Source organism: Plectropomus leopardus, chromosome 18 (assembly GCF_026936395.1).
Source record: "Plectropomus leopardus strain MGB_pleo_1.0 chromosome 18, ASM2693639v1, whole genome shotgun sequence".
Taxonomy (NCBI): domain Eukaryota; kingdom Metazoa; phylum Chordata; class Actinopteri; order Perciformes; family Serranidae; genus Plectropomus; species Plectropomus leopardus.
This window is the reverse complement of record NC_142193.1, coordinates 8,700,192-8,726,625: the sequence shown is the minus strand read 5'-3', so window position 1 is coordinate 8,726,625 and position 26,434 is coordinate 8,700,192. Positions and strand designations below refer to the sequence as shown.

Sequence of the window (26,434 nt, the reverse complement as noted above, 5' to 3'; positions counted from 1 at the left end):
TAAATAATGTAAGTATAAATAATGAGAAACTTTCTGCAAATAATGAGTTAGTATCTCAAAAATGACTTAGTAACAAAATAATGAGAAACATTCTCAAAGACAATGACTCAAAGTAATAAGTTCAAGTCAAAATAATGAGTAACTTTCAAAACAATGAATTTCTCAAAATAATGCCATACCATGCCATGAAAAAACTGTCTTGAAACAATGACTTAATATCTCAAAATGAGACACTTTCTCGAAATAATGACCTAATATTAAAAAGATGACTTGCGGATGGAAAAAAAAGGTAGTACCTTAGAATAATGATTTAGTATCAAAATAATAAGAGAAAGTTTCTTAAAATAACAATGTAGTCGCTCAAAATACTGGCTTAAATCAAAATAATGATTTAGAATCAAAAATAATAAGAGAAAGTTTCTAAAAATAATGACCTATTATCTCAGAAATAATGAGTTAATATCAAAATAATGAGAAACCTTTTGTAAATAATAACTCAGTATGTCCAAATTATGAATTAGTCTACAAAAAATGAGAAACGTTTGTAAAACAATGAGTTAGTATGAGATAAATGAGTCGCCATAATGACTTACAGAATCTTTTTTTTTTTTGTCATCACACTGGCGTAAATGGGCTTCCATACAAGCAGCCATAAGATATCAAACTTGGAACCTTCACTCCTTTGCTCACTTGTTTCTAATCTCTCCACCTGTGAAACCAGCCAGTGCAACAAAGTTTATACCTGCCCTCTGCTGGCATTCTGGGAAATGAAGGAAGTCGCCAACCAAAGCAGACAGGGCAGTTTTTGGGAGAGAGGGAGAGCGGAGCGCTTCACAACAGAATCATTTATCGGTACAGTTTGATGAGTGTGTGTGATCATGACCTCATGCAGCAGCCCGGAGTCAATAACAGCTCCCTCTTGTGACCCTGCAGGAGTTTGCAGTGCTGACCAAAGAGCTGAACCTCTGCCGGGAGCAGCTGCTGGAGAGGGAGGAGGAGATCGCAGAGCTGAAGGCGGAGAGGAACAACACACGGGTCAGTACACTAATACGTCTGCGCCAAGTGTCTGTTTAACATTATCTTTTTATTTATTTGGTTAATTACAGCTCTGGTCTGATTTTTTTTGGCACGAGTTTTCTGAAAAGAAATCCCCATGAAATGTGAACTCTAATCGTGTGAGACCGTTTATAACCGATAAGAGGTGCACTGTGGAGACGTTTTACTGTATGTGAACCACATGTGTTTCCAGCTGCTGCTCGAACATCTGGAGTGCCTGGTTTCCCGTCACGAGCGCAGCCTGAGGATGACCGTGGTGAAGAGGCAGGCCCAGTCCCCAGCCGGGGTCTCCAGCGAGGTGGAGGTCCTAAAAGCACTTAAGTCCCTGTTTGAGCACCACAAAGCTCTGGATGAGAAGGTGAGGGAAAGGCTACGGGTGGCTCTGGAGCGAGTGGCGTCCCTGGAGGAAGAGCTTCAGTCCTCCTCTCAAGAGGTGAGTCCATGTTTCTGTGCTGGTTTTCACAGGTTTCAGTGAATTGATAATGAGAGTGTCTTCTTGACGATTCTCCTCTGTGTTGTTTTAGGTTGTGTCTTTAAGGGAACAAATCAAGCGGCGGCAGCAAGGACTAGACAACGGCAAAGAGGTGACGGGATGCATTTCTTATACAGTTTCAGAAATAGGTGCTTCACAGAAGTCGAAACATTTAATCAGCGTACGGTTCACACAATCAAATCACATTTTTCAAGTCGAAATAAGGATGCTAGCTCTACATCTCTGCTGGGCGAGCAGAGATGTATTGGTTTCAACGTGTCACCATGAAAATCCCTCACTGTTACTGCTTTGACATTCGCACTGAGTGACCAACACATTTCATGCATTCAGTGCTTTTAGCAGAAGAAACCTGAAAATCCAAAATAACCACGGGTAAGATGAGCGCCATCATGGGAAAAGAGTCAGTGTCTGATTATTGTTGGGAGTAACACCTTACAAAGAAGTACTGTAATTCACTTTTTTCGTGGTAACTAAAAATGAAACAAATTACTTTTTCAAATTATTTAATGCAGTTACAATCAATGAAATTTTAAACAGTTAACTTGTTACTTTTGTCTTGATCATAGCCGACAAACGCACCCTTTTCCCAATATTTAATGATCTAACATTAATGATCTAACATTAAGGGAAGTAACTAGTAACTAATCGCTAATTTTTAGTAACTTGCACAACTGTCAACAAGAATGTGATGCTGAATGCTGTTGTTTAGCATTTACAATGATAGCCATGCCCACCATTCTAGTTTAGTGTGTTAGAGGGATGTTTTATGCTGTAAAGATCAAGAGCCTCTTAAGGCAAATTTGTGACTTACTTATATAAACAAAAGTTACTTGTGTTGTCCACAGCTGATGGGAATGGCATCAGTTTAGCAGGTATTTGGTCATAGAGCAAACTACTGGACATGAAAAAGTGTTGATTTGATGATGGCGCTAGATGGAAAGAGAAGGGAAAGTGATTACAGTTCATCCTGAGAGGGACGTAAACATCTGAATCAAATTTTTAGAGCTCCGACTTTTAACCAGTTGATCAATTAGTTTTCAACGATTATATTCATTGCCGTCTACTTGATAATTGATTGATCATTTGAGTAATATTTTAAGAAAAAAAGTCAAAAATTCTGATTAAATTTGAACATTATTTTAATTTCTGTACTCCTCTATGACAGTAAATTTAATATTTCTGGGTTGTGTACAAAACAGAACATTTATTAGCGTAATCTTGGGCTTTTACCCATTTATAGGCCAAACAATCAATTCATCAAGAAAATAATTAACAGATTAACCCACAGTGAAAATAATCCTTAGAAGCAGCCATACAGATTTGTCAGTCCATCCACTATTTGAGTTGAGACACACACATTACTTCAAAGCACAAACGTCACAGTAGTGTAAGAAGAGAAGTCAGGGCATCTCTGAAGGTTCACCCCCCCGAACCAAAAGGACAGAAGTTTATGCCAATGTGTCGAGTAGATGTTTTTGTCTGGACAAGTCAAAACAGAGGACACATGATGTGTCCCGATAACCCAGGTGGATCATACTGTAGCAATGTAATGGTTCTTTCTGCACCATTAATTAAAGTCATCCTTTTCTCTTTATCCAGCGGCTTCCCAACGGACCATCGTCCATCCTGGATGACGGGGACATCGACAGGCAGCGGGAGGGCGAGATAGAGAGACAGAGGTCAGAGCTGGGACAGCTGAAAGAGCGACTGGCCCTCATGTGCAGACAGGTACTCGATTCGGGGACACTCCTATGGTCTAATGCGCTCAGCAAAACAAACAAAATATCGCACGCCAGCAGATGCTAAACGGACAGAAAGTGACGTGTGCTCGCTCAGCCTTGTATCCCCACACTCTCGCTTTCCCGGCAGGTCGGGGAGATCGAGGAGCAGCTGACGTCCGCCAGGAGGGAGCTGGCCCGATCGGAGGAGGCCAACCAGAAACTACAGCGGGATGTGAAAGAGGTGAGACGCCACCGAGCTGTTGACAGACAATAATGTGTGTGTTTGTCCCATTGGCACACATAGTCTATTTTGCTTGTACTCGCAGAAGTATGTAACAGTTTGCTATGGTTACAAAGCCATTTGCCTACTTGGCAGCGGCGGCTGTTACTGTACGCACCAGAGCCTCTACCCCTGTAGCCATGGCGACAGTGCCAGTCACTGTGCTGGTGGTGGAGTGAAAGTTGTCTTGGGCATTTTTGGAGAATCGATCCAGAGAACCTTTTTCCCTTCACGTCTTCTTGTCTAACTGCTTCTCCTCACTCACTTCTCTCTTATCTCCCCCCTGCCCTCCCCCCTCCGTCTCTTTTTGACTTGTGCAACAGCATAAGTGGGTGCCTCTGAAAGCTGTCAACAACAACTATTAACCAGTCATTATCATTCTTCAGCTAATAGCCGTTTGAGCTCAGTGAATTCCCTTTGATCAACACCTACTTGTAAACTTGACATTTGCCCTATCCCACTTTCTCTGTCTGCTCTCCTCTGCTTCCTATTTCTGCATCTTTACATTTTTTCTGCAATTCCTCCAGGCGCTCTGTCAGAGGGAAGACATGGAAGAGAGAATCACCACGTTAGAACGCAGGTTTGTGTTTTGTCTCTGTGAAATCTCTTAGCCTTCCTGCAAAGCGTCCTCCCGCTCACTGCTCTCTCTCTGCTCTGTTGTTTTTTTTGCAGGTACCTGAGCGCCCAGAGGGAGGCGACGTCTCTCCACGACATAAAAGACAAACTGGAGAACGAGTTGGCCAGCAAAGACTCACTCTATAGACAGGTGAGGGGGAGGAGTGGGGGACTTTCTGCCGTTGATTGGCAGCTTGGCCATGTTTTCACTTTGGCACACAAGAGCGTGCCATCATTGTGTTTTCTTTTTCCTCCCGGTGGTTTTCATCATGTCTGCTGCCCTCGGGGATCTTCGCTCCCGCTCTACGAGTTTCACCTCCACTCCCTTTTGTTTTCTTGCAGAGTGAGGAGAAGAACCGGCAGCTCCAGGAGCGTCTGGATGATGCCAAGCAGAAGCTGCAGCAGACTCTGCAGAGGGCCGAGACACTGCCGGAGATCGAGGCCCAGCTCGCGCAGAGGGTGGCAGCGCTCAACAAGGTGTGTGTGTGTGTGTGTGTGTGTGTGTGTGTGTGTGTGTGTGTGTGTGTGTGTGTGTGTGTGTGTGTGTGTGTGTGTGCATGCATGCAAGTGTGTGTGTGCAAGTGTGTGCAGGTTTGGAAATGTGTCAAGGTTTTCTTTTCACCTCATTCAGTTTTACATAATGAGATTAAAATGGCAATTTTTTTTCAACCGACAGCAGCAATATGTGCATGCATATGTGCGCAGACACAATTGCGCGAGTGTGCGTGTGCATGCATGGGCATGCTGGCTGGTGCAGGCGTGAATATATACGTGTGTTTATTCATGCGTAAGTCAAACGGAACATGAGATGTCAAATGACAGATGAATACCAAATATTTTCATCAAGCGGTGCCAGTAATTCACAAGCACACGATCTGAAGATGAAAGCCAGCTCAGGGCACCGAGTCGGCTCAGCTATTTGATCCTTGGGCGATCTACACGTCAAGAACTGTACGCCGCACAAATTCTTCATGACTGACTGATTTAATTGCTCTTATGTTAACCTCTTGCATTCCTGTAAACACAGTGCCAAAAAAAATCCTCACTCTCCTCCAGGTAGCCAAACCTCTTAAATGGCTACACTCACATGTTGGGGCAAGATGGCTTCCTCAGGAGGAGAGGATGAACGCCTGTAAGAGACGAGCGAACAAAGTTTCCTGTTTCGCTGTGATCTGTACAGGCATGTCACTAATTGGTAGACTCGGGTCAACAAGCTGTTTCCTTTTGTGTTAATTTGTATTAGTGTCGCAACACGGTTCAGGCTGTAACCCCGCTTCCTTCCTTTGCAATCATTCAGGCGGAGGAGCGTCATGGTAACTTTGAGGAGCGACTGCGACAGATGGAGGCGCAACTGGAGGAGAAGAACCAGGAGCTACAGAGGGTGAGTCATGCTTGCTTTTTTTTCTCTTTCTCTTTTTTATTCCTCCCCCTCTTTCATGCCGTCGCTTTTGTCAGCCTTCACGCAGCACAAAGGCGCACTAATTTTCTAAACCCTTTATTTGACCGTACACACTCAGATAGACATCTTTGTCTCTCGCTCTCAGTCAAGCAGAATGCTTGTTATTAACTCTCCTACAGCCCCCCCACCTCCTTCTTACACTTGTTTTTTTTTCCTCCTGTTTCACTCTCACCCGTGTCGCTCTCTCTTCCCCCCTCAGGCGAGGCAGAGGGAGAGGATGAACGACGAACACAACAAGCGTCTCTCTGACACGGTGGACAAGCTGCTGTCTGAGTCCAATGAGAGGCTGCAGCTCCATCTGAAGGAGAGGATGGCCGCTCTGGAGGAAAAGGTGACCAAATCGCGAACATGTCTTCATTTTGATCTTCAGCTTGTAAAAATCATGCAACAGAGAATGTATCCGTCCCCAGTCAAGACCCTAAAGATGTGTCCCTTTTCCCTAAATAAACTCTTGGTGTCAGGTATGCTGATGCAGCTCTTTGCCCTCCAGCAAGTGACCAGTTAAAACTTGAGCAAATACCAAAACTGATCCCCAAACAGCCATAAATCCTTCATCCAGAGCAGATTTACTTACTTTACTGAACTTAAGTACCGCTTTGAGGTACTTTTACCAGACTTTAGTATTTGCATTTCAGAGTGCTTCATACTTCCACTGCATTTCAGAGTAGAGATGTAATGATCAATTGATTAGTTGCCAACTATTAAATCAATCACCAGCTAATTTGGTCATGATTATTCTGTTTGGGCAATTAAAAAAAAAACCCCAAATTCTCTGATTCCAGCCTTTAAATACTTTTTGGTTTCTTTTCTCAGTAAATTGAATATATTTGGGGTGTGGATAAAACAAGTTATTTGGAGGACGTCACCGATCGACATTTTTCACTAAACGAACGACCAATAATGGACAGATTTGATGATTAAAATATTTGTCAGTTCCAGTCCTGTTTCAGAGCTCCACCTCATCCAACTGCAACATGCTGCTTATATATTAATGCTACTATAAAAGAAATGAAAATAAAATAATGTATATATATATATATCTATATATCTATAGATAAATATATCTATAATACAGTTATATTGTTTATAATAAAATAACACTCATGGGTAATTTTTCTAAATTTTACTTTACTAATTTTTTTTTATATTTTCTTAATAACACATTTATACGCTCACTTTGAATGCAGGACTTCAACTTGTAGCTGAGCATTTTTACAGTGTTGGACTGCTCCTTTTAATTCAGTAAAGGATTAAAATGATGAGTGAAAATATGGCTGAAATTTGAATTTTAAAACACCATTTGGAGCACAAACTTGGTGCTGTCTTCTGTTGTTTTTTTCTCTTACTTTAGTGCATTATCAGCACTTTATTAACATTTTCCACCTATTTTTCCTCTGTTTTTATGCACTGGAGGCATTTTCTGAGCAGTCAGCATCGCAAAAGGAGCATATTAACCGTAAATTGAAGAGATAACTTTCCCTTTGCTGCAGGGAAAGTTTCTGTAAAAGCAAAATCTGGGAGAAAATAGGCTTAAACCGCTCTACCCCTTTTAAAAGATCTGGGAAAAAAACGAAAACGTCCTGGGTTAGTAGACATTGCTGTGACGTGTGCAGGATTTCTGTTTCCCATTTCTACTGTGGAGCTTCAAATAACACAATATACCACTTTCAGACCAATTCACCAACCCTGCTGTCCAGTTTGAAAACACATCTCCTTGTTACTTCACAGTATTATTGCTTCTCATTTTCTTCCAGAACGCCCTGTCTGAGGAGCTGTCTAACATGAAGAAGCTCCAGGACGATCTCCTGGCAAACAAGGTGCCTGCGCCTCTAGGCTTCACTCTTAGTTAAAGCTAGTCGACATATGTTCCTTTTTTCACTAGCTCTCTCTCTCTTTTTTCCACCCTCAGGACCAGCTGATAGCGGAGCTGGAGCGGCTTCAGCTGGAGTTGGATCAGCTGAGAGCGAGGCCAGGGGGCTCCTATTCTAGGTTTGTTGAGTAAAAACATTACTCTGAGTCTCCCGCGTCGTCTGACTGTGAAGACGCCAGTATTGTGTCTCTTATCTTGTCAGATGTTGTAGATAAATCTGTGCGTGTTGGAGGTGTGTACCACTGTCAGCACTCACGCAGATAAAACACTGTTGATATGTACACACTCATTAACCCACACATACACACATACATGATCCAACACTTCTCATTAGCACATTCTCATCTGCATGTCTCGACACTTGTTATTCTGAACCTGTAAATGGGAACATGACACATTATATGAGGTAAAATCACCGGTTTTCCTCATATATTTTGTTATTTTTAGTCTTTTATATTGGATGTACTCGGCTTTGTTCATATTTTTTATATTATATAGTTTTTATTATTAGAGTTTTTTATATTTTAGATATTTATTAACAGATGCTCAAATTAAAGTGAAATTACAGTTCGAAAAATTTATCAGATTTCCAAATTAATACCCTTATTAATTTGTATAAACTAACAAATGAATCAGATATGATCAGAATTGAGAAAGAAAAATAAGAAGTTGTACAGCATCGATCATCAATTAAGCGGTTGCAGGTAAAAGATCACTTTGACCTCATGAAACATATATTTTGCCATAACTCAAGAATTAATACGTTAAATACAACAAAATTGCAAACAAACGTCCAAAAGATTATATCAATAAAGTGACAGGTGCACAGAGGCATTTACAGCATGCCAGTGATTCTAGTTTTCACATATTGTCTCCTTAGTTTGTTCTTTTTTAATATTTCTCCTGCACATATTTTAGTTTGGTATTGCCAGCTGTGTTATGCTAATGTGTTTTTCTGTGTTTGTTCTGTGTAGCTGCTGCCATAATCTTACTCACCCTGCAGGGATAATTACCCTTTTATCTTATCTTGTATCTTTTTTTTCCCTGCGTCTCTGCAGTCGCTCTCTGCCAGGTAGCGCTCTGGAGTTGAGGTATTCCCATGGGAGCGGCTCGCTCCCAGCGGGCTCCACCACTCACCTGGATCCCTTCGGTAACACCTCGGGGGGTGTGGTCAGGCGAAGCCACCGGGCCCGTTGGAGCTCCGCCAGAGAGGACTCTACCAAGGTGAGACTCAGACATTCCTTAAAATCTGTCAAAAAACCCCACTTTTATTTTTAATCTATCTGTATCTTTTTATATTGAATCAGCACACAGACTTTTTTTCGTTGCACTTTATAGCTCTTAGAAGCATCAGTAACGTTTCTGTTAAACAACAAAAGTTGGCCAAATATCCAACGATATGGAAAACCTTAATACCAAGAATTGGGAAAAAATTGAACCGTGCAATTTTCTCATCAGTCATTCTTACAAAAAAAAGTTGTGGTTTTTTCCACCTGAACAAAAAAAAATTCTTGCATTTCTTATGGAGAAGTTAACTAATAAACTCTAAAATAAAAATAAGGTGGATTATGAAACTACATCATTTACTTGCAGGTTGATATTGCATTCATCTCAATCTCTTGTGATTTTTTTTATTTCAGGGAACAATAAAAACACAACATAATGTAACATTTTGTTTCATGTGGAAGTACTGCAGTACTGCTCTCTCTGTGTGCAGTACCCAGACTGGGAGAGCGGGGCTCTGCTGGGGAGCGGGTTTGAGCCGGGCTTGGATGTGGGCTGTTCCGATGAGGAGGACGACGGGGAGCCTCGGTTTGGCTCCGAACTGCTGTCCCCCAGCGGACAGACGGACGTGCAGACCCTGGCCATCATGCTGCAGGAACAGCTGGAGGCCATCAATAAGGAGATCAAGTGAGGACAGGCGGCAGCACAGCAGCTGGGAGGGAGGGATGCTAGAAACACCTTTTTGCATAATCCGGCACATACCACAGCCCCAAAATAAACATATCAACACCCTCTGACACCGTCTGAAAAAAACTGCAGCAGTAAAGGAAGTTCTCACATCCTGTACTTTAGTTACAGTACTTACGAAACTACAAGCTCTGTACTCACACCTTTATTTGAGTACAAGTACATAAGTATTTACAGCAAAATTCACTTAAGGTATCAAAAGTCCTCATTCTTTAGTGAGAGATTATTGGCTCTGACTGAGCAGTGTGTCACTGGTGTAGCTGCTAAAGGTAGAGCTTGTTTGAACTATTTGAGTTACAGTTATTTACTTTAGTCCAGTGGTTCCCACCCCGGGAGCCGGGCCCCTCCAAAGGGTCACCAGATAAATCTGAGGGGCCATTAGATGATTAATAGGAGAGGAAAGAAGAGAAAACAGAGTTGCACTTCACAAATTTGTATTTATTGTGTCTTGTTAGCGTAGCATAAAGACTTGAAACGGGGGAAGGTCCAGCCAGACTCTTTCCAGAGGTAATATAACCTGCTTATCAGTGCCTCTGAAGTTCACTAAATTACAAAAACAGTACAAAAACCGAAGAGTAAAACTGTCAACTCGCTGCTTTACGGGGGATTATGTATCAGACTGTTTTTCTGGCCAGGACCAGGAGCTTCCTGGAGACTCAGTTGGTTGCCGGTAACCCCTGTAGACCTATAGACCTTTATGCTAAGCTACGCTAACTCACTGCTGACTGTAGCTTTATAAGGAAAACTGTCACAAGCTGATTTCAACTTGCAGCAAAAGTAGTAGGAATGGTTGGAAACAGAGTCAGAATGTCTAAAGCCTGAGGTTTTTGCTCACAGGGTTTACTATGACACCGTTTTACCTCATTATTTGATACTTAGGCCACATTTACTGTGAACATCTCTCATTGTAACACAGTTTATAAGACACAAAAAACTGAAAAGCATCAAAAGGTTTCCTTTAGGGCAAGATAAGGCAGCTTTATTTGTAGAGCATGTTACAAACACCAGGGCAATTCAAAGTGCTCTAAAGTGCAAACTACAAAAAAATAAAAAATAAAGAGATCAGATATAAAAGGCAAAATTAATTTCTAAATGATTTAAAAATTATACAATACAAATCACCATTAGATCAAAGATCATTTAAAATGATTTAAAAATCAAATTTAAAATAAGTTTGTATAATTAGAGGGTGGAGTAGGCAGGGTAAAAAAGAAACATTTTTAGCTTTGAGTAAATAATGGTCAGAGTCGGGGCAGGTCTAACATCATCTGGGAGGTTATTTTAGGTCTGCGCTACATGATAATTCAATCTTTCCTAATCTGTTCAACGCTATCTGTTCAACGCTATACGACCAAATGTTTTAATCCATCCTTCTTTTCTCACCCTCTAAACTCAAATCCAGACTCATTCAGGAGGAGAAGGAGAACACGGAGTTACGAGCCGAAGAGATTGAGAGCCGAGTCAGCGTGGCTTTGGACAGTCCGCCCATCCCTCCAACTTCCTTGGGGAGAGACAGCACAGGACGGGGCTTCATCCCTTCGTCTATAACATCCTCCACCCTGGCCTCCCCCTCTCCCCCCAGCTCCGGACACTCCACCCCTCGCCTGCCTCACTCCCCGGCCCGCGAGACTGATAGACAGGTACCGCTTCTATTCATGTCCCGTGTTAACCTCTTTTTTTTTTCTCGCCTCTGTATTCCACCTCCCTGTTTATGCAAACAGCTCCTCCAGACTGTGAGTCATGTAAATAAAGCACAAGTAAATCATGCAGACAGGGTCAGAGAAGTTCAGTTATTCTAGCAGCATGTTAGATTGGGTGAGACTGATCCAAGTAACTGGTAGGATGGTATGAGGGCTGGTGCCAGACACGCTGGTTTCCAGCATTTCGGAGGAAAGATGGTGCAATAAACACCAAGCATGCAGTCAGTGGGGATTGTGAAAGTGAAAAAGCGGATGTGGGCAGTAATGGAGCTCGAAAGCCACAACAGCTTCTACTCCTGAATACCAAAATGTCATGGTGATGCAGGGCTATATTGAACAAAATGAGACTGTACTCACACACACTCTCCATTTACATGTTAGAAATTAAGACTAAAAAATGAGTCATTAATGGATCCAGGATAATTTACAGAGTAATTAGAATGTGAGGTTATAGATATTGTTTTCTTAGCTTATTCTGGATTTGTATTGTAGTGCCAAATAAGTACCATGTGATTGCTAGACTTTATCCAAACTTATATGACACATATTGATTTGCCTCACTCAAATTTCACTCAAAAATTTCAAAATCATTTGGCACGCAGCGCATTAAAAAAGGTAATGTTTCTGCTGTTGGTTGCCGCCCGTGTTTGTTTTGGTAAAAGAAGACTGTGCGAGTTGGTGGAAACAATCTTTCTGTGTGGTTTGTCTTCAGATTTGATGAGGTGGGGAGAGTCTGTTTATTGAGCAGTAATAGAGTATAATTTCAATCAGTCCAGGTTCTGTGATTCAGCTGTTCTGAAATATGGCTCCTAAGTTTCCATGGTGCGAACAACCAAACTGCCCACTTTGAGAATTTTCTTTTTTTTCTCTTAATTGCTCTTTTTTACATTTCGATTTTTAGAACAGCAAAGATGATGACCGGTCCCTCGCCCTTCTTGATTCTACGCCTCCTTCCACTCCTCGTGCGCTGCGATTGGACAGGATGGCCCTCACCCATCCAGGAGCGATGCTAGATGACCCCCGGGAGTTTCGCAGGTATAGCAGCTCCGCATTAAATATAGCAAACACAGCGGTTAGAGCCTTGCTCGCCTTTTTCCCCTCAGTGATTCCCTTTGTCCCCTCCAGTCTCTCGGCAGATGGCAGCAGCTCCAACAGCAGCCAAGATTCTCTTCACAAGTCCAGCAAGAAGAAAAGCATCAAGTCTTCCATCGGGCGGCTTTTTGGGAAGAAGGAGAAAGGAAGGATGGGTCAACCTGGGCGAGATGGATCTGCTTCTCTTGGTAAACAGATGGAGGAAAACACTGTCTGTATATCAGTGATCCACACTGTCAGCATCTTCACTTAAACACTCAGCGATTCAAAGCTCATCTCTATTATATCTTTTAATCTTGTAAACCTTTGACCTCACTGTGTCTCTTCCAGCATCTACACCCTCTGAAGACTTGGCCTCTGGAGACCCAATAGGGATGAACAAGACTGGGACTCTGGGTCCAGCAGATAAAGACCGCCGCAGCAAGAAGAAGTACGTAAATGATGCATCCTGTTTTGGTTTGATTTGGTTTGCAGATTAAAGGAATACTCCACCCCCCAAATGACCTATTGTAAATCAGTTGCTCACCCCATTTTACGCTTAATTTGTGAATAAAACTTTGTTTTGCTCACATGCCTCCAAGGTAAACAAAGGATCCAAAAACAGAAAACTCTTGATGAATATAAGTCATAGAGGCCCACGATTAATAACAGCAAAACTACATCAAAACATCTGTTTACAAACTATCTCGCGACTCATGCAGAATAATCCAAGTCTCAGATATCCAATCTTATGCTCAGTACCTCCCAAACACTTACACTTCTCTAAAACTTTAATTTCAAAGCCAGACTCCGTTAATAAAAAAAAAAAAACCCAGTAATTTTACCTCGCTGAACATGGTAGCTGCTCTACCACTGCTCTGAATATTTTTATTATTTGTGTTATTTTGTGACTGATGTTTTAAAGGCTTAGTTCGGGTTCACCAAAGTCACATAATAACACAAACAAACAACATACAGAGGCAGTGATAGACCAGCAGGTCCCGTGTTCAGGGAGGTAACATTATTGTCTTTGTCAAAGGACATCGATAAGTTTCAGTTCAGTTCCCTTTTGGAAAAAAGGTCTGTTTGGGCAGCTGAGCAAATGGCAGGATGAATGAAACTTGAGTGAATTTGTAAACTAATGTTTTGATATAGTTTTGCTGTTGTGAAACGTGGACCCCAATGACCTCAATTCATTGAGAATTTTCTCCAGTTTTGGATTCTTTGTTCACTGTTGAGGCAAGTGAGAGAAACAGAGTTATCCCCATGAAATCAAGGTAACACTGGATGAGAAATTGATATACAAATGATAATTTGGGAGGGTGAAGTATTCCTTTAATATTTTGATTTCTAATATTTACCTTTTCCTCTTCTTACAAGGCATGAGCTACTGGAAGAAGCATGTCGCCAAGGACTTCCCTTTGCATCTTGGGATGGACCCACTGTTGTATCTTGGTTGGAGGTACTGTGCCATCACAGACACCTGAGGGATCGGAGATTGTCTTAAAAAACAGAATTTGGATTTTTTTTATTTTTTGTTTTTTCCTCATATTTTCTCCATCATTTAATATGTTGTTTGCCTCCTTCCAGCTTTGGGTGGGAATGCCGGCCTGGTACGTCGCAGCTTGTCGCGCCAACGTGAAGAGCGGCGCCATCATGGCCAACCTGTCGGACACAGAGATCCAGAGGGAGATTGGCATTAGTAACCCGCTTCACCGCCTCAAACTGCGGCTGGCCATCCAGGAGATGGTGTCCCTCACCAGCCCCTCTGCTCCGGCCAGCACTCGATCTGTGAGACATAGTCATTCACCTTACAGAAAAAAGAGAAATTAAGACCACAAATGTTCTCGTGTCATAAAATTTAATTTAGTTCAGCATTTAAATTGCTGAGTTTAGCCTTTGTGCTGATAATGCAAAAAAGCTGCATTCATATCAGCACCATGAGGTATAAGTTGAACCAGGTGCTTGTTGTTATGAGATTAGTTGAAATATTAATGATCACTGTTAGGAATTTTGCAGCAGAAACTTGGATACAGAAATAATTTTAAAAAAAAGCATAATTTAACGGTTATTATATCAAATAGCGATGAAAAGCAGATCCTGTTGAGTGGAATAAAGGACATGAAAGTATCCTGAATGTGATAAATGTCAGAAATAATAAAAAAAAAATATGAGTGTATCTTCCATAAGATTATGATAGTAAGGTGCACTTTTGCTGATAAAATTCTGCCTATTTCACATTGAAACAAAACTTGGCAACAAAAGCAACATTTTCCCAAATTTTGTCTCCTCACACAGCGACAAGACAGCCAGATGTTGAAAAATGTAGTAAAAGTGTTGCGTGCAAATGCATGTGTGCTCTTGTTTTTCATCTGTTGAAGGGGAGATAAAGTCACAGAGATCTTCTACAATCTGTCAGTTTTTGGAACAAATGCCAAGTTGTGGTTTGCCTTGGCGTTCCCATCCTCTGTTTGGCTTTGTATTTATCAGCAACAGGAATCCTGTTAATGAAATGTTGAAAATGATCATTCACACAGTCCTCACCAGATTTCAGTAAACTGCTTGAACCTCTTTCATAAAAAAAACACCATAGCGTTGAGAAATCAGTCTGCTGTTGAGGTCGGCAGGCATCTTGTGATGGTATGTGGTGCTTTTTTTTTAATCTCATGGCAACACTTTTCCCGTTTTCACAGTCGACAAGTAACGTGTGGATGACCCATGCAGAGATGGAGTCCCTGAACGCAGCCACCAAGCCTCCGGTCAGTGTCCCTGCTGTCCTGTCTTTGTCTCACAAACCCTTTTTTATGTTTTTCATTATTATTTTTTTAATTAATTTTAGTGTCTCGTCTGGTCTGAATCATGTTGACGAGTCTCTCCCTCCCTCCTTTTCCTCTCTTTCTTTCTCTTTTTGGAATTTCTACTTCTTTTTTGTCTCTTTGTGGGCCCAGACCATAGTGTTGAGCATCTTCTTCTCTCCCTCTGGTTTCAGTGTGAACTGCTTCCAACTAATTACCCGTTCACTAACACACTATTCCTTCCTTTTGTCCTCTTTTCCTGCCGCCACTGCTGCTCCCTCCTCCTCTGCTTCTCCTCCATCTTCACTCCATGTTCCCCCTTTTCCCTCGCCACCTCCACATCACTCTCTCTGGCTCTGTCTCTCTCTCTGTCTGCCTCTTCTCTCCTCTCGCTGCTGCAGGAGCTCAAAGAGTTCAGCTGGGATCAGGTAAGGACCGAGTGAAATGCTCAGAATTAACACAACACGATGCGTATTTGTCAGTGATTTTTCTCTCGAGTGAGACCAACCGCAGTGAGTCATGCGCCACTGACTTGCACTACCATCAGATATGAAGCCGAGCGTGAATCAGCGCTGATCATCTGTGGTTGTCCCCTCCAGATACTGGCCTATGGCGATATGAATCATGAGTGGGTGGGCAACGACTGGCTGCCCAGCCTGGGCCTGCCACAGTATCGCAGCTATTTCATGGAGTCCCTGGTGGATGCCCGCATGTTGGACCACCTGACCAAGAAGGAGCTGAGAGGACAGCTCAAAATGGTGGACAGCTTCCACAGGTAGAGCTTCTGCTGCGTGCCCGCTCTCGCCTCGTTCGCAGCCATAACTCACACTCTTTGTCACTTCTAGTGGTTTCACTCTCATACTTTTCTGTTGACTGTGTGCGTGTGTGGCGAGCAGAAATGTGAAGGTGTTAAAAGACGTGTAGGGAGAGTTTTCCGGTTGTTGTGACACTCCCACTGCTCAGGTGTGTGTCTCCGGGCCCTTTTTTTTCTTCAGCTCTTGTTAAATAAGAGTCCAGGGGTCATGGGACTTGGATTGTTGTTAATGCTTTCTGAGTACAGGTGAGAGTAGAAACACTCCCTCTGTTAACCTGTTTAACCCCCTCTGGCTCTTTTGACCTCTCCCAGGGTCAGTTTGCATTACGGCATCATGTGCCTGAAGCGTCTCAACTACGATCGCAAGGAGCTGGAGAGGAGGCGAGAGGAGAGCGTCCACCAGAACAAAGGTCAGCTCTTTTTGTCTCCGGCATTATCTCACTATTCATGCCCCACATGCCCCAGCTAATTCCTCCATTCATGCTGTGCTGTTGTCTTGTTCAAAGCATACCTCAGTGATTACTACACAAACCACATAATCTAGGTTCATTATTTAAACCAGCCATTTTCAATGGGGGGGTCGCTGGGGGGGCAACAGCAAATTGTCAGCAAATTATAGAGAAGATGAGGAAAAATGCTAAAAAATAAATAAATAGCAGATTTTATTAATCATTGAGATCATTTTTTAAAATAATGTATAACATATTGAAATCTTATTTGCCATAGCCATCTTTTTAATGGTCTGCCAGTCCAATAAAATCATCCATTACATAATAAGTTGTCAGTATTGACTGGTAACTGTCTGCGCCTACCAGAATGCTGCTCTGCCCCCAAAATTTACCTAGCTTGCCTGCTAGCATTTAGCCAAATGTTAACTCACAAAAATGGACACATTTTGATAAAGGCAAAGATCTGATGAGCAGACCCAACTGTCCAGCTGACAAAAGCTCAGCTGCAAAAAAAAAGAAACAAAGAAAAACTCCTGGTTTGTTTTATTCCAAATTCTAAATACTGATGTAAAGATGTTCATTTTTATCGTAGATGCATATCTGTTCCAAATATCGGTTATTGGTCTCATTAACTACTAATTATTATCGGTATCAGTATCAGCCCTAAAAAAAACAATATCAGTTGACCCCTAGCGTCACTTGAAAGTTCCTAGCAGAAGCTGACTTTTTCACACCAAAGGAAGAGCATTTGGGCAGTAGCCACATTTATGCAGCAAGTTACTTTCCCTGATCATGCATTGAAGGCATCATTTTTAGCTTCATTCGTTCATTTTTTTTTATTATTATTGTCAATTGTTTTTTAAGAAATCTTGCCAAAGGGAAGCCCCAGCTAAAGCTGTTTGGGTACTTTGGCATGGAAAACTGCAGGAACCCCTGAATTATACAATTATCACTATTAACAACCATAATTTGTCTACTTATTACTACACATGATTACTGTATTTTGCTCTGACACTTTATTTATTTGTTGGTCTTTTTATCAGCTTGAAAAATGTCTCTCATAAAACAGAGCAGAGAAATAACCATCCTGTCCTTAACTAATGACCAGCCTAAGGTTATCTGCTTTCTGATGATGTTCGCTCTTCTGTTACAGTTAAGAGTGCGTGGCTCTTATGAGTGGCTCTGTTCTGACCTAACTGTAGTTTATCCAAGTCTTGATAACACTGTTTGACAGTAATCCAAACGGGTCATTTTTGAACAATGTAAGAGCTGCGTTATTGCAGTAAGAATTTAGCACATCTCTCAATAACTGTCAGACCTCTTCCTGTAACTGCAACAGTTTTTAAATCTGTTTTGATGACTTGAATCTGCTGTGTAATATTACTGGAGTTTGGTTTCCTCTACCTGTTCCACAGGCTCTCCCTGTGCAGGCAAGTTTAGCCTCGGCTTATGTTTACATTTGAATAGAGGAGAAATCCCGCACACTATCCTGTTACTTGCAGTAAATTTTATTTAAGCACACAATTTTCCAGTGCTCTACCTGATGAAGGTCCGATGACCAAAATGTTGTGTTTTTATAGAAAGTTTATTGCAAGTAATAGGACTGTGGACAAGCATCTTCTGCACACATGTTTACAAGTTCAAAGGTGTGCATCAGCCTCCACATTCTGTGTCAGTCTGACATTTAATCCAAACACAGTACTTTTTTTTTTAGTGATAGATTGAAAAGTACTTTTTTACTTCATGTCCATACTACAATTGATTGTAATTTCCTACCCAAAGTACTGGACAGTTCCCCTGGTCACATGGACTTAAAAGACACCAATATATTAGACATTAACATTTTTATTTTTATTTAACACAACGTGGCATCATAACACAACATTCCCTACAAATTAAATCTGCCACAAAAAGGCTCCTTCCTTAAAGTTTTTTGTAATCATCCATCCAGCAAAACTCATCAGAAAAAAAAAGTTAATCTTCCGTAGTATGTCCCTTAAATCAATACATAATAAACAACAGAACATGAATTTCACATAAATAACACAACAAACAAGCGGCTTTATCTTCAGGGAGACCATTAAACCTGCCTGATTCTGGAGCCTAGTGTACTAGTGTAGAGAACAGTGTGTGTGACCACATCTCCTTGTTTCACACCAGATTGCTGTTTTTTAAATTATATGTTTAATAGAGGCAGCTGCATATGTCATTTGCTTTACTACATTTCTTAAAAGTATATAGACATGAGCAAAAAAAAACTTCCCAGACTCATTAACCTATAAAAATCTTTTACATCCCCACATTAGTTTAAACAGGTGAAATAAAGTAAAACAAACCTAATAATGGCAACGAGAACACACATTTCCTTAGATTTGCACTGCCTTCCACACTGTGGGGAGATGTTTTGACCACCCTCTCATTATTGCTCCCCCTTCCTCATAATCACATGAGATTATAGACCACAGCTTTCCAGTGAAATTTGGCAAGATAATGATTACAAATGTCAACAGGCTCAGTCATCAAATAAACCCAAACCACTCGCCCTCCTGCCGCTGAGCCCTGGGAGTCACATGTTGTAACATTTACAGTCAGTTCATCTTGGCTGATTTCCTCACAAGAGAGTTCCCTGAGTGAGGAAATACGTGAGTTTTGGGTTTGTGTGATAATAAGCATGTCTGTCTATGTAGGAAGAATGACTCAGTAAAACAGGAACACTTTCCTGTTTCCTTTGATTATTCATCAGTAATTAACACAATGGGTTCTTTAAAGGGGAACACCACTGAAATGAATAGTTCCAATATGTTTTTTCCAAAGACTGGGAAAATTCAATCAATATTTGTGAACATAAGCTTCTTTCTCTCAAAGCCAGAAACCAGAGAAAAAAAGTCCCAAACTTTTGACTCCTACATCACAAATTTGAATTTTAGTGTTCCAGGTTTTTTTGGAATCTGGAGCAAATATTCCATGTTTGCCAACATTTTTGGACTGTCTTAGACCATAGGAAAAATTTTGTATGAATTTTGAAATTAGGCATAGTTCCCCTTTAACCCTTTCAAAAGCTCACTAATAGATCTGCATGTTTAATCCAGCTTGACGTTCAGGAAGTGAGCATATTAAGAAACCTGATCTGGCTTCTGAAAACAGCGAGCCGACAGCTTGCTGTTTGCAGATGGATGCGTCCTCTGCCTCTCTTCATCCTCTCCCTCTCTCCTCCCAGATGTGATGGTGTGGTCCAATGAGCGCGTGATGTGCTGGGTGCAGACTATCGGTCTGAAGGAGTACGCCGACAACCTGCGTGAGAGCGGCGTCCACGGGGCTCTGCTGGCGCTGGACGACACCTTTGACTACACTGACCTGGCCCTGCTGCTGCAGATCCCCAATCAGAACACACAGGTAATGCACTTATGAAGAGGAGTTAGAGCTACAACAGGAAGTGAGGCAGAGTTTTTATAGACATATATTTTTGGATGTGAAAATCTCCTCCAAACTTGTCTTTTACATTACATGAGTTTTTTGGCATTTTGTATTTTAATAAACTGAGAGTGGTCAGTGTAGAGAGACAGGAATCATGGCTAAAGGTGCCAAGTTGGGAATCAGTCATTGACTTGGTGCTTCCATGGTATGCACCCTGACCGTTACACTACTGGGGCTCCAGCTTTAGTTTGACCACAGATGAAATTACATCTTCGTCTCCCTCGTTGAAAAATCCAGAATCTTTAATATGCAGTTATGCACATATTTCTAACCGCTGAACAAAAGACGTCTCCTAGTTGACTGAAAATGTGAGTTTGAGGCTTCGAGTTACCTCATCACACTTGTTTAAGTTGCATACTAGAACGTGATTGGCTGTAAAAGTTGTGATGGCCTAAAATGCTCATACTTCCATGCCCATAACCAGAAACATTGCCAAACCCACCAGACTTTATTAGCATAAACAGTAATTTCAGTGTGTATAAAATCTAACCCTAACCCATTTAACTGGGAAAATTAAAGGTTTATTCCAACCCAACCAGAGTTGGATATTGTTGGAACATTGGAAAGATGAACCAAGACAGTTTTGTTGAGTTGATTATATTTCTGTAGATTTTGAATTAAGTGTGTTTTACAAGAATAAAATTCATGTTTATTGAAGTTGAGTCTGAAGATTTGATGTGAGCGATTTCAGGGCTTTTTCTGGTTAAACAAAACAGATCTTTCTCTCTAACAAAAAGTTCTACCTCTGTAGGGGTTGTTTCCATACGGTTATCAGATATAATAAAAATCTGAGCTTGGTCCGTGGAAAACAGAAGCACTTTTAGTGAGTCTGAACTGGCGATGCACACGTTCCCTGACTGTTTACACTGCAGCCTCTTTCACAGCTTCATGATATCTGTAGTTTCAGTCTTAAACAATACATAAGTCTAAATTTCTTTGACCTTCAGAGCCTCAAATAGGACAGTAAGTAAGTATGACGTGTTTTTAAAGCAGGAATAATATTCAAACATGAACTACTGACTGGCAGCACACCTGCCCTGAAAATATGTCATCTGCAGAGTCCAAACCAATCTCAACTCTCTACATCACTTCTCTCCTGCAGGCCAGACAGCTCCTGGAGCAGGAGTACAACTCCCTCATCTCCATGGGAACCGAGAGGCGACCTGATGAGGTCAGCATGCTAATCAGCTCAAATAATAAGAGAAAAATTTGAGATTATACAACAGAAGGATTATCTGAGCTTCCGTCTTTCTGTTCACATTCTGTCTGTCTAGCAGGATGGAACGAAGACGTTCACCCGCTCGCCCTCCTGGAGGAAGATGTTTAGAGAGAAAGACCTTCGGGGCGTGACCTCCGACTCTGCCGAGACCCTGCCTGCTAACTTCCGTGCCTCAGCCATCTCCACGCCCTCCGTTACCCTGAGAAAGGTTCAGAGTGATGGTGAGTAAGATCCCCGACCTCTGACACCTCCGCTCTCATATTCACATTCACACTCCGAGCCCTCGAGGCGCGTCTCAATTTAGACGATGACCTGTTACTCTATATGGCGTTACTCACATGTAGAGCATGACAGGAATCAGGGCCAAAGGTCTGTTGTAGCTGATCAGGTGATCTGCAGATCTGATGATACATGTGTTAACATCTGGATTTGAAATGATCCTTGAGCAGAAACGTCTAAGTAACGCAACAGTGTTAAGCAGGGGGTGACTGAAGGGTAGGTACTACACTTCCATGATGGTGTCGTCACGATATCAGCAACAACTGCCATAGGAGCGCAGTGCATAGTGATGAGATAGCAAGTGGGATACATAGATGCATTTACACTCTGTGTGGTTTTTAACAAAAACAGACAGAAAATGTTTAATTTTATTCAGACATTGTATCAAATTTCACTACAAATTTAATAGCTGTATCTGTCACAGACATGAAAAAATAGAAACATTTCTTTTTAACTGAATCTTTTCTGTTTCCCTTCTAAAAATAAAAGTCTTCTGACAACGTTTCTGTTGACAGAATCCCTTCATTTGTTAACACAAGGTTCTTTATTGTGAAATATTGTTATGACCGTGTTGTTGACAATGCAGTAGCTTGCAGGGCTTCAGAAATGAGTGGAGTACTGGCATTTTTGATCCTGGAATAGAGTAGGTACAGCAGCAGGCAGCTCTGCAGCAGCAGGCAGCTCTGCAGCAGCAGGCAGCTCTGCAGCAGCAGCAGGCAGCTCTGCAGCAGCAGCAGGCAGCTCTGCAGCAGCAGGCAGCTCTGCAGCAGCAGGCAGCTCTGCAGCAGCAGGCAGCTCTGCAGCAGCAGGCAGCTCTGCAGCAGCAGGCAGCTCTGCAGCAGCCGTACTATCTGTGTGAACACCACGTGTGAGCCACAGCAGTGCGGTAGCCATCACGTACTGCTCATGCAGGTGGTGTGGTGCTGCTATAACATGCATGTGCGTCCTGACCCGCTTACCTCAACAAACCACAGAGAGGCTGGGATTGTAACACACAAATAAGTAGCGCGACTCCATCCTCCGCTCAAAACGCCATCACTCCACTATATCTGTACACAGGAAATCGTGGTTTGCTGTTTTATTTATGCTCTTAATGTTGCATACAGACCCTTTAAAAACCATCTTGGATCAGCGGGCAAATGCATTGTCACAAAGCTGAAAACAGGGCTTTATTTCTGACTCCATGAAACGTTGACTTTTTAGATACGTGTTGGTCTCACAGGACAGCTACACGACACATTTATGATGATTTTATAGAATGTGACACATTGCGCAACAGGAGATAAAGGAATTAAATTTAGCTCACACATTAATGCAACCGTAAATGAATATTAGTTAAAAAACCTACTGTATTAGGTAACCTACACAGTATTTTCACTGTGTGGTATTAGTACTTAAACTGAAGTACAGGATCTCAGTACTTCTTCCGTCAGCCATGTTATATAAGCCGCAGGAAAGGCACGACCAGAGTTACACATGCATGTTGGTTGTTTTCATGCTACTCTGCCATTAGTTCGGCAGAGGAATTTTCTCTTTTCTTCAGTAAAGGAACTGACTATAACAAGGAACAGACGCTTCAAAGTGCAGAGGAAGACTATTATCCCTCATTCTGCTTCTTAATAGGAATGCATGTGGAAGGTCAGCGCTGTTTAAGACATTGTGATAATGACCCCGTCTGTGTCTGTTTCCCCTTTTCTCCAAAAACAGCCAACTCTGGTGCCCGGGGTGAATCTGCCTCAGTGAGGACGTACTCCTGTTGAGGGGCTGAGGTGAGAACACACGTTTATTTAACTGTCTAGTGGTGTTTCATCCGTGCGGGGTTTTATCGGTGTGGTGAAACAAAAACATCCGAGTCTCCTTTCACATGTGCTGAACACATTTCCTTGAGCCTCCTTGTTTTATGTTTTTGTTTGTTGAGGCAGATTGGTTTGAGCCTGGGATTTTAGGAGTCGCCCTAAGGTCTTTAAGTGGTGGGTTTCAGTTGGTGGGGATTTAAGGAGAGTTGAATTAAGGCTGCGGAAGCAGTGACGTGGGAATAATGCTGTTTCTCTCCCCAGGGCGCTGACTGGATTGGGACTAGAGGACCCCGCTCGCTCATCCACGGAGAAAGAAGCAATGAATATAACCATTTAACTTCAAAATAAATCTATCGGTCTGACCATTCTGCAATAACAGAAGCAAAGTAATGAAGGGGGAAAATGACATGAAGAATGTATGAATGTATTTTCCGACCAGACTGGGAAGGTTGAATGGGATCAGCTGTTCTTTCTCTCTCTGTCTCTCTCTTCCTGTCGTTCTGTCTTTGCTCTTCCTCTCTCGGCGTGACTGTGCTGTGGGGTTTAACGAAGGACAACACTGGTGTCAGTCCGGCACGTTTCCTCCCCCTCCTCATTCCTGTCAGAGTCTGCACACAGTCAGCAGAGTTGGCAATATCAGGGCTCATTTTCCTACGTTCAGAGGGAACCACTACGTGCTGCCATTTATTCTCTTACAGTCTGAAAACAACTTAAACGTGTCGCCTTATAACTTCTGCTCAACAACAGGTGTTTTTACTGAGAGCCGGGGCAGAAGTTAACCTCACCGTGAAGTTAAGATTTGAAAAATGACTAGAAGGATGTTTAAAATTGTAAACTGATCGGGGGGGAAACGGCCGGATGGTCATAAACCGTGTTCTCCTTTCTGCTCATGGTGTCCAGTGTCAGCCATTGTGGCTCTATTGTTGGCCTTGTCAGGGGTGTGTAAGTGTCCCAAGTTGGTCGGAGTGGTGTAGTAAAACACGTCCGAGTTCAGACCGCTGTTTGGCTCCGACCACATCAGAGGGACCCTCCTCATGCTTTGTCTTTTGGCACCTTGAAAGCCGATAGGCTGAGTAATCTCTTTTGAAGAGACCCCATTATAGAGATCAAAGGCACAGAGGTGGACGGGACAGGGTGGAGCGAAGCCGCAGAGGCACTGTGTTCATGATGTCGATGGCAGGGAATCCATTAATTTAGTGTTGGTACCACTTTCTGTAAAGGTGTACTTTACAAAGACTTTAAAGTCTGGGCTTTATCAATGTTAAAGGGCCATTCCACAGATATGTCACATGAAGTTCAGTTTACTAGAAATTAGATAAACCTGTAAAAACAGTTGTATAGTGTTTTCTAAGGTGCTGGAGAAGCTTTGCAAAAAGACACTACTGAGTTGCATTATGGGAAATGTAGGATCCAGCATTCTTGGAGCTTTACTTATACTGGGGACTAAAAAGTCACGATATCTCCCTCTCTGATGCTTCAACTTATTTGATTTTTTTTATCTGCCTCTTGTGAGTGCCCCAACTTTTTCAAAGTGCAATACTAAAATGCTTGAGCACAATAAATTCTTAATAATGTTTTATAGATCAGTAAAAAAAAAAAAAAAGCTGCTGATAAAGACATATTTTGGGTTGCTAAGTTGTGAAAAAATTAATTTTGATGGTGTAAAATTTGCTCTAGTTCTGTGGACCCCACAAAGCTCAAACACATACTGTACATTAGCTCTGAAATATATATATATAAATATATATATAAAACTGCAGACTTTTGTAGCTAAGTATTAGGATCCGAATGTAAAAGAGCATACCTTTTTTGGACATAATAGTGAGCCATTAGATCCAAAATACAGCTTTAATTGGGCCCAAAAAAATGAAGCCCGACCCTACGGGAACCCACATAGTTTCTGTCATCTTAAGTCTTTTCATTATGGTGACAGACCTCTGTGACACCAGGTATGTTCTTTGTCTGGCACCGACTGGATTGTTTGAAAACTTGGAGCGCTGCTGAAATATACCATTACCACTGTTATTTCGAGCAGCAGAAACAGAGGACGCTGAGGCAAAGAGTCAAAGGTCTACATTAAAATTCTGCTTTAGTAATTAATAAAGGGTTCTTCCATCACAAAAATATATCCTGTGTGGATCTTAAATCAATAATAAGTTGTTAATTAATGGAATAAAGAGTTTGCTAAAAAGACAAAGCAAAAATGCAACAATAATATAGATTTTTTTTTCATAACTGGCAACTCGAAAGCCATTTTTAATAATATAGTAAATTATTACTGGCCTATAAATAATGTAAACATAAAATATAATGAACATGAAAATAGTCATGTAAGGATAGTAAAGTATGTCTGATTAGAAAGTGGTACCGCAGTATTATATATTTAAGAAGGAATGAGACATGACATAACTTGACATGACGTTGAGGCCAGATTTGAACTCCTCGCTGGCCCTTCATGATGTCATTGTGCGCTTCACGACTTGTAATCATCAGCTCAGGGTCTTGGGTAATCCTGATGATAGGAGAGGCGGCAGAGAGATGAAACAGCGTCTCACGGGGAGGACGGAGATAAAAAAAAAAAAAAGAAAAGAACTGAAAGGATGGACAGAAGCCGGTCATTTTACTGCACACACAAGCCATAACAGAAACCAAGAGCTCTCTGGGGGATGAGATCAGGGAGAGGCAGGGAGAGAGGGCGAGCCCGAGGAAGCCCAGGAAACAAAACCTTTAGCCTCTGTGTTTACGATGCATGTCAAACAAACGACAATGACCTACAAACATTTTTTTGGTGGTGAAGATGATATGAGGTGTCTTTAAAAAAAATATATATCTGTATGATAAACCTACAGGGGGTCGGGAGCCTGGGGATCAATTTGTAAAATGTGTGTATTTTTTTCAGTTGTATTTTTTATTTTTTACGATATCTATTTATTTTCTTTAGGTATGTATTGGATAAATGTATGTACATGTTCCGTTCCTTCTTGACTTAATTTGAACTAGTTTTAAAAAGTAAATATGAAACATTGAAAATGGTCATTCAAATACGCTACTGTATGTGTACATTTTGAGAACAAATTGTGCAATGATTTAACAGATTTCCATGATTAAAGTGATAGTAATACAAATTGAAAATATCATCTGGAAAATAAACAATAATGATGATGATAAAAATGGTGATGTAAAAGGAAAAAAAATAAAGCGATCCAGGTGGATCTGCTGATCATCGCAAAATTTCCTCCACTTTTCTTTTCCCCGTTGATTTGTTTTATTCTTTCCCTTTCTGCAGGTAATCGTCTGTGTGCAGGGGTGAGTTTAACCAAGTACATTTACCACAGTGTGTACATGTACAGACAATTAAATGTAATGCTTTTA

General features: G+C 41.5%; 1 protein-coding gene across 3 annotated transcripts in view; it reads left to right on the top strand.

Annotated features, from left to right (window-relative positions):
- The window catches only part of ppfia3 (PTPRF interacting protein alpha 3), a 34,516-nt gene extending 8,283 nt beyond the window's left edge, over window positions 1–26,233 (top strand). The window contains exons 3-31 of one of the 3 annotated variants that reach the window (XM_088069543.1): window positions 934–1,035; window positions 1,250–1,489; window positions 1,581–1,640; window positions 3,149–3,277; window positions 3,419–3,511; window positions 4,078–4,130; window positions 4,223–4,316; window positions 4,508–4,642; window positions 5,463–5,546; window positions 5,824–5,955; window positions 7,379–7,441; window positions 7,534–7,613; window positions 8,553–8,718; window positions 9,212–9,405; window positions 10,868–11,105; window positions 12,067–12,200; window positions 12,291–12,445; window positions 12,588–12,687; window positions 13,617–13,698; window positions 13,827–14,027; window positions 14,930–14,995; window positions 15,433–15,459; window positions 15,631–15,806; window positions 16,158–16,255; window positions 19,512–19,687; window positions 20,871–20,939; window positions 21,046–21,208; window positions 22,974–23,035; window positions 23,324–26,233. In XM_088069543.1, coding sequence (XP_087925669.1) covers window positions 934–1,035; window positions 1,250–1,489; window positions 1,581–1,640; window positions 3,149–3,277; window positions 3,419–3,511; window positions 4,078–4,130; window positions 4,223–4,316; window positions 4,508–4,642; window positions 5,463–5,546; window positions 5,824–5,955; window positions 7,379–7,441; window positions 7,534–7,613; window positions 8,553–8,718; window positions 9,212–9,405; window positions 10,868–11,105; window positions 12,067–12,200; window positions 12,291–12,445; window positions 12,588–12,687; window positions 13,617–13,698; window positions 13,827–14,027; window positions 14,930–14,995; window positions 15,433–15,459; window positions 15,631–15,806; window positions 16,158–16,255; window positions 19,512–19,687; window positions 20,871–20,939; window positions 21,046–21,208; window positions 22,974–23,026 — 3,363 coding nt within the window. In that variant the 3' untranslated portion in view covers window positions 23,027–23,035; window positions 23,324–26,233. Of the gene's footprint in view, window positions 1–933; window positions 1,036–1,249; window positions 1,490–1,580; window positions 1,641–3,148; window positions 3,278–3,418; window positions 3,512–4,077; window positions 4,131–4,222; window positions 4,317–4,507; window positions 4,643–5,462; window positions 5,547–5,823; window positions 5,956–7,378; window positions 7,442–7,533; window positions 7,614–8,552; window positions 8,719–9,211; window positions 9,406–10,867; window positions 11,106–12,066; window positions 12,201–12,290; window positions 12,446–12,587; window positions 12,688–13,616; window positions 13,699–13,826; window positions 14,028–14,929; window positions 14,996–15,184; window positions 15,460–15,630; window positions 15,807–16,157; window positions 16,256–19,511; window positions 19,688–20,870; window positions 20,940–21,042; window positions 21,209–22,973; window positions 23,036–23,323 lie in introns of those variants that run through there. The other 2 variants (XM_042505293.2, XM_088069544.1) reach the window with 2 other exon arrangements.
- Window positions 26,234–26,434: the final 201 nt, after the last annotated feature.